The 8,162-nt window shown below is 47.6% G+C and overlaps 1 protein-coding gene across 1 annotated transcript; it reads right to left on the bottom strand.

Moving 5' to 3' along the window:
* Positions 1-2,421: 2,421 nt before the first annotated feature.
* LOC110255364 (olfactory receptor 51B6-like) lies at positions 2,422-6,918 on the bottom strand. The gene is given in 3 exon segments (XM_021062366.2): positions 2,422-2,610; positions 5,960-6,348; positions 6,351-6,918. Coding segments are annotated over 3 exon segments (1,146 nt in total).
* Positions 6,919-8,162: the final 1,244 nt, after the last annotated feature.

The raw sequence follows: 8,162 nt of genomic DNA, 5'->3' as shown, positions 1-8,162 counted from the left end.
TGCACGAGCTTACGTCCAAGGAAGCAGGAAAGGACGAGGTGTTAGGCAGCTGAGGACGTTATAACTGGACTACTCGGCCTGGGCCATAATGAAGTAAGTGGGTTGAAAATGAAACAAACCAGAGCAAGCTGAGGGCTCCGTAGAAGCAAAGAGCCAAGAGAAGCCTGGATGACGTGTGAGGTGTAATTGGAAGAGTAGTTTTGCCTTCATAGAATTAAAGCTTTGAAGAATGTCTGACTCCTGAGCCATGGCTGAGTAAGAATGGGAAACGCTTAGTCTTGGTCAAGCGTTGGCCGTGAGGCCTTCGATGATGGGAACAGGTGCAAGGAGAAGATGCTTAAGGAAAAGAACTCTTGCGAACACGTATTGTGCCAGGGTCTCTACCATGAGGGGCCGGCCCGTCGGAAACATCATTTTCCACTTCAAAGAGCTCCTTTAAAAAGGACTGCGTTCCAGTTAACAATGAAAGAACTACATCCCAGCAGTTAAAGGACTTTGCAGGTGCACAGACCTACGTACAGCAGAGCTTCTCTCCACCTGAACCCTATTCAGACTCTGGAGACTGTTCTATGCTGCTTTCCCAGAATGTTCTTCTGCTTCATTCTCTCCAGGGGCAGGGGCTCTACTGGCAAAGCCTGGGAGGGGAGTGGCTGGAGACCACAGGGTCTGTGCCTAAGAGATACGACTCGGAGTCCTGGGAGGGGCGAACATTTGGGCCAGAGTCTCAGGGCTCCGATAAGAGCCCCGCCTGAACCCTCCAGAGCCTGCACAGGATCTCCTGCCTGGGGCTGGAGAGGGGTTAGTCAATTATTGTCCTGAATTTAAAATTCTGCCCCGGAGATTTGGGGGCCCAGAGGAAGCCCCTTATCACCCCTCCGACATCCTACCCACAGGGAGACCTTCCCTCGGAGCCCTTTCTGATCCTCACTCCGGTGCGGGGGCCCTTCCTCCTTTGTCTTCGGTGCTTCTTTCACTCACTTCCTTTCCCCGTTGTCCCACCGACCTTAAACCACCCACCTAAGGTCTGCTCTGTCCCGTTTGCTCATGGTGTATCTTGCCCACTTGGGCTGACCTCTGCCACCTAATCTTTAGCACAGGCACAAAGCATTAACGCAGCCCCTCTGGGAGCCTGTGTTGTCCCCTGGCCCACAGACATGCTTCTCTACTGGGGGGGGGGGGGGCGGCGATTGCTTGGAAGTCCCCTTGACCCAGCTCCTAGCAGTGCTTCAGCCTGTCTGCCTCCCACTGCGGGTGGCGGTGCTAGGTCTCCGTCTGCAAGCCTCTCTTGTTTCTACAGCCACATTCAGACTCCTCGGACCCCCAGAGAGGCAGACAGAGGTCCTCCACGAATGTTAGGGACATAAACTTCATCCCGCCATCAAGCCAGCATATTTTGAATTTTTTTTTTTTTTTTTTTTTTGTCTTCTTGCCTTTTCTTGGGCTGCTCCCGTGGCATATGGAGGTTCCCAGGCTAGGGGTCCAATTGGAGCTACAGCAGCAGGCCTATGCCAGAGCCACAGCAACGCAGGATCTGAGCCGTGTCTGTGACCCATATCATAACTCACGGCAACGCCAGATCCTTAACCCACTGAGCAAGGCCAGGGATCGAACCCGCAACCTCATGGTTCCTAGTCGGATTCGCTAACCACTGCGCCACAACGGGAACTCCTTGAGCATCTTTGATGTGCTAGAGAATATTGATGGAAGTGGAGGTGGTGCCTGGACCATAACCCCTGCCTGCCCTCAAAGGTTACTGCTGCAGACTTTTTAAAAACTGCACAATATGATTTAAATGTATAAGGTTGTGATGCATGAAATCATGTCTTCTTTGTGTCAATATTGAGTCTCTCCAGGGTCTCAGTACCCTTGAAAAGGCGTGAGGCCAGGAGTCGCAGTCACACCCAGAGCCCTGTCAGGGCACCAGGTGACATGGGTATCTCGCTAATGTGTTAATTCATGAGTGGGCTTGGGAAGGACATTTTTAGGAGAGTAAACCTATACCCACTCCTGTGATCACAGAAAAAGCTGGCGGCTGACTGGAAAGTCAGAATTCATTGGGTTGTTATTCTTTATCTAAAGGCATGTCTTTACCGTATTTTCTAGCACATGCTTACCTCTTGGGAGGAGGTGAAGGTGACCTTGGTGACATGACCAGGCTGGAAGCAGCCTGGCATTGTTCTGTCTTGGGCGTCACCGTGTGCTCTAATCCTATGGTTTCTATAGCAACCCAACACCAATAACAAGCTATGACACAGCTCTCAAGGCACTGGAGCTGTTGCTGGGTGACCTCTGGTCCTCAGGTTCAGTAGATGCTTCTGAGACGTGGGACACAGTTGAGGTCTGGCCCAGTGGATGGCTCTGTTGGTCTAAATGTCTACAGAATACCTCATCAGACAAAAAATAAAACATGTGGCGCTCAGTTCACCTCCACTCGAAATCAAGGGTATTGCCAGCGTTATTAAAGACATTCTTGGTTCTTGGAGGGTCTCTGATTTGCTCCCTGCTGGGTGGGCAGCTGGGACAAGGAGGAAAAGCAGCCAGCAGTAGCGTGAGCCGCCCCCTGGAGTCCACGGTTCTGTACCTCTTGTTCTGTCCATGGGCAGCCGGCAGCTCGTAGGAAACCGTGCAGACCACAGTCATTGAAAATCATTCACTAAACATCCCCCTTTCACAGAACTATATTAAATTAAATTCACCGATGGAAACGTAGGAAAGCTTGGCTTCAGTATACTCAGAATACACACACGCTCAGGAAAGGACAGGCAGACCCCAGACGCAAGGGGCTTTGGTTATTCCCTTTGGAGACTTTCCTGTCACACAGCGGATGGACACACAGCTTAGAGGGGACCCCTGCCCCAGAGTGACAGAGGCATCCGGAGATACACAGGGAGATGCAGAAACAAGAGAAGGACTCAGGAATGTCATCCACTCTTAGTGCACTATTTTATTTAATAAAGAACATTTGATTAAGGTCCTACTCTATTCAAAGCATTGTGCTTGGAGTGGGTTTCAGAGCCCCTCGGGGGAAGGCAAGAGCTAAATGTGGAAGGGGAGTTTCAAGTGACAAGTACTCCAGACAGAAAGACACGCCAACCTCCTGGCCTGTCAGGACATGACACATCGTGCAGCCTGTAAACTGCCCCCAGAGCGCTGGCCGTAGCCCCATGGTTGCAGGTGTGCCTTGGGTCCATATGACCCCAGATTCCAGGGATTCTATGAGGTTCTTCTCCTTCTCAAGGGCAAAGGCGTGTGCAGAGGTCAGAAGTCCATCTACGTCTAGACAGAACCAAGGGACCAGATTTCATCAATTTTAAGGAGATACATTGCTCTGGGTGGGCTGCACAAAGCTTGTTGAACCCTGGGGGTGTTACCCTCTCATCCTCCTCTACTGAATCTGTAACCACCCGACACCAGTAAAAACGGGGTCTTCCCTGGCCCAGAAGTCCCCCTCATCTGACAGGTGGTTGACACCTACCCTACCACCTGCTGAGAAAGCCTTTTCTGCAGCCCAGGCCTTCCTCTGCCCCTGGTACGTATCTTTTTCTCTTCTTTTCTTCTCTTTCTTCTCTCTCTTTCCCACCTAACTGTTCGCACGTAGCTTGCCCTTCAGACCACTATGCTCGGCACACTTGACGAAGACACGCCACGTTCCCTTCATGTATGGTTCCAATCTGCATTAATTTCCTCTTCAGGCTCTGATCACACAGAAATGTACAGACTTTCTAATTGGCTCCCTCTCATCAAGATTTAGAATACAACTTTTCCTCTGGACCAGGAGCTTACTTATTTCTTCATTTTCATTCATGTTACTGTGCAAAAACTGAGCATTGATAGTTCAGATCTCCAGGTGTCTTATATGTACACTGGAATCAATTAATTGTAAGCATCACAGAGAAGCAGGAAAGAAAAGGTTGGCAGGAGAGTCTTTTGGCTCCAGCTTTTGTGGAGGACTTTGTCTCTACACTGAAATATATGTGAATGTAAGAATCAGAGAAGAACAGTAAAGTGATTTATCAAGAAATCTCCACACCCTAGCCCCTCTGCTCCTACTTTAAAACAGCTGTCTCTATGAAAAGAGCTGTGTTTTCTTAAAGATGATCCATGGAGCAGTTCCCATAATACAGGAGGAAATAAGTCCTATGTTATCATACTTCTCCTAAAGTACACAGTCCAGAAGCTAGGAAAGAAGAAACACAAATATGACACATAATTACAGGCAGACACACAGCTGAGATGATCAAAGATAAACAAATAAATAAGCAAAAAAATCAAATAGTCCCTTGGGCTGATCCATTTAAGATTATCTGCTAGCCTGGAAGGGGCCACAGATCTTGTTTCATGCTTGTTACTTATAAGTCCTAGAAGTTCTGGGAAATTCTTGACCTTTCTGGGACCGAGAATAGGCACAGGCGTCAGAGACCCCCGTGAATGCCAGCTGACAAAACCCAGAGACAGCGTCTGTCCATGTGAATGAAGGGACTAGTCTTTGGGTGGCCCCTTTGTTGGTCGCAACCTCAGGAGGTTCCCAGGTAAACTCTGAAACTGGCCATCACACCCAAAGGGCGGGAGAGACAGAAGAAAAGGCAAAGCACTGCAGATCGGGAAGTGGCAGGTTTAGTAGACACGGGAACTTACATGCGAGCTTGTCCTGGGTGGCTGCAAGACGGGTAGATCTCAGCACCTATCTGCCAGGATCTTAAGGGCTAATCTTAACTGGATTGAGTGCCATATTCCACCTGGACAGTCTCAACCATCTATCGCTATCGCAGGCCTACGTCCTTACGCAGCTCCTAGTGTGGGGACGGCAGGAGGAATGCAGCTTCCAAGTACGAGAAGCAGAAACCTCTGATTGCCCAGGTCCAGCCTTCTGGTCAACTGGTGGTCTCTTCCGTTCCTCCAATGCCCTTGGGTAATCCTATCATGTCACCCTCTATCTTCTGTTCAAAATCATGCGTTTCTGGTTCACTTTAAAGCCTGCCGCTTGAGTCACGGGTCCTGGCTCTTCAGCTGGTCACAGGACCAGGAACGCCCTCCCTTTATGCCTCGACTGTGAACAAGATCAACTTGGGCCGATATCTGGAGCTGGATCATTTTTCCTTCTAGTCACAAGCATTACCTCCATCCTCTCTCTTTCTCTCCACCCCACACACATGGCCACCTCTACATCCACTCTGGTATTTTGTGCGTTCCAGGGACACCTGTCCAGTCGCATCTGCAACGCGCTCCCAACTGGAACTTTAATACCGCTTTTCCATCTGAAAATCCGTTATCTCAGTTCAGCAGTCCTAAGACTAACTCATCAAGGCAGGGGTTCTCTGGATGAGAAATTGAGTTTCTGTTTATTATTATTGTTGTTAATAATAAGTAGATGTAATCATATCTGTTTTATTATTTATGCATTTACATATATTAACAATGATAATATTAATAAATGTTCATCCAATTTTTACTGAAAAGACTTAGATATACATACTTTTCCTAGAGTTGTCATTGAACTGAGGACAGAATAAAAAGCTCATTGCTTCAGTTAGTGCAATTTTCTGGAAATAGTCATTAGCTCTGTAGAAGCTAAAAGAAAAGAAAAGAAGAAAAAACCTAGATACATGCCTGAGGTCCAGAGTGTGTTATTGCTAGGTACAATCAAAGCTGATACATACAGAACATATTGAAAAATAATGAGCTTTGACTTAAATACTAGGGACCCATATCGCACATCCAAGAATCATCTATCAGGTGCCATAGGCTCACCAGACAGGGCGAGTTACCTGGGAAAAGCACAAACATCAGCTGGGCCCTTGAGACATATGCTTAATATTGTGTATATGCTACTAACACACAATGCAACAAAACAAATGGGCCGGGTACGAGGATCTAAACAGCAGAGAGGTTGGTTTCCATTAATCCAGCTTTCTTTAGTTGCTGCCACCAACAAAGCTGTCAGTCTGTCTGGGTTCCCCACCTGATGCTTCAGAGGGCAGTGTGTCAAAGAATGCAGTGCTCTAGAATGAGGCAGAGAGAAGAAGCGAATCATGCCGCTCTGGATCTGCTTGGTTTTAATGCTGTAGATGACAGGGTTCATAAAAGGGGGGAAAAGGAAGCAGACATAGCTCATGGTGATGTGCACCACATGAGGCGCGTGCCTTCCAAACCTGTGGATAAAGGTCAGCCCCACCACAGTGATGTAGAAAACCAGGATGCAGCAGGTGTGGGAGACGCACGTGTCGAGGGCCTTGGCCCTTCCTTCTCCAGAAGCGATGCCCGTGACAGTCTTGAGGATGACAATGTAGGAGAAGAAGACGATGAGAACGTGCACTGAGACCACTGCAAATACAGCCACCACTGGGTAGAGACGTTGGCACAGGCTACCTTGATGACATCTTGGTGCAGACAGAAAGCATGGGAGAGGACATGGGATCGACAGGAGGGAAACCAGGGAAGGCGAAGGATTACCGGCATAACTGACAGACCAGCCCTTGTCAAGACCCCCACCCCAATCCTTAGGACCCTGGTGTTGGTGAGGATGGAAGCATATCTCTGGGGGTTGCAGATGGCAATGAAACGGTCATAGGCCATGGCGAGCAAAACACCAGACTCCACGACAGAAAGCGTGTGAATAAAGTAGGCCTGAGAGAAGCAGGCCCTGTGGCCAATCTCTCTGTGATTCAACCACAGCACACCCAGAACCGTGGGCATCGTGGTCAGGGTCACTCCAAGGTCAGTGGCTGCCAGCATAGCCAAGAAAGAGTACACGGGCTCATGGAGGTTATGATCGGCCCTGATGAGAAAGAGAAGGGCGCCATTACCAAGAAGTATGGAGACGTAAACCACCAATACCGGGATGGAGAGCCAGCGGTGGGCCTTCTCCAGACCCGGGAAGCCAGTGAGCAGAAAGGGGGAAGCAGAGCTGTTGAGCCACATGGTGAGCTTTGCAGAGAGGAAGCAAGTTCCTTCAGATAAGGCAATAGAAACTCGAGTCCTAGAGAAGTTGCCCTCGACGGTGCTACCAGCTCACAAGATATTTATCAGTCTTGACTTCCAGTGACAGCAAGGAAGGTAATTCAGTCATTCCCTGGCAATTCCAAGGTATGGCAGAATAAAATGTATAAAGAAAAATCTACATATCATTCAGGGTTGATTATATAGATAAGGCTTTGGACAAAATACTAGGGATGGAACAGTGTGTGCAGAATAGACCTGGTGGATGCCCTTATAGATCACAGAGCCCAAAGCTAAAGACAAAATCAACAACAACAACAAATCAGTGTATCTGAATAAGGCCATAAGAGCCTTGCAACTTACAGGGCATTCTTCATGGGGCTCATCTTGACTGGTGACATCAAGGGTCGACGGAAAATCCCCAGAGTGTGTGAGACCTAAAAGATCAGGAAAAAATTAGTTCTACACAACATTAGAGGGGCAAGCATGGACATCCCATGGTAAGACACGCAAACAAATAATACATAGATTAAAAAGCCAACAAATAAAATAAGGCAGACTTATTTGATTTGTGGGAATGACTAACATTCAGTATTCCTGGAGGGAATCAGTTGACACGCTGGAGACTTTGGGGAAGCTGCAAAAGTAATGCGTTAATTATGTGTTCATCTCCCAAACACATAGACCTGAAAACCAACCCACGTTGCCCAGCATCGTAATGCCTTAGCTATGGGGCTGCTGTGCCTCAAAGAATTCATCATTTTAGCATATAGATGCAAAAATTAGCTGTAAAAGGTAGATTTTATGATAGACACTGGAAAGCAGTAGTTTTTAACAGCACAAGACACATTCGTGTTGGCAAGTTACCTGTTTGGAGATGCAAAGATACAAATTAGTTATTTAGGCAAGTTCAGCAGAATATTTTTTAAAAGCTATGGAGTCTGATGAAGTTTTTAAAATGTGAGAAGACATTGTAACATTCAAATTTTAAGGTATCCTCCGGTACAGGCAGTCAATCTCTGGGAGTTAAAAAAAGCGGGTGCACTGGTGGCATCAGCCAGAGAAAAATGGGGCTGCTTTCTATTATGGTTGGTGTGGACTGCACATCTCACATACTTTGAAAGAAATCTTGGTTTTTAAAAAGTGAGAAGGCACTGTAACATTCAAATTTTAAGGTATCCTCCAGAACAGGCAGCCAATTAATTTCTGATTTTGAGCAGATTCTC

This window comes from Sus scrofa, chromosome 9, assembly GCF_054392235.1.
Source record: "Sus scrofa isolate SSC_HxYL_T2T_F1_AM1 chromosome 9, Sscrofa_HxYL_maternal_Yorkshire_Landrace_v2.0, whole genome shotgun sequence".
Classification (NCBI taxonomy): Eukaryota; Metazoa; Chordata; class Mammalia; order Artiodactyla; family Suidae; genus Sus; species Sus scrofa.
Note: the sequence above shows the minus strand (reverse complement) of the source record. Positions and strands in the feature narration are given on the sequence as shown.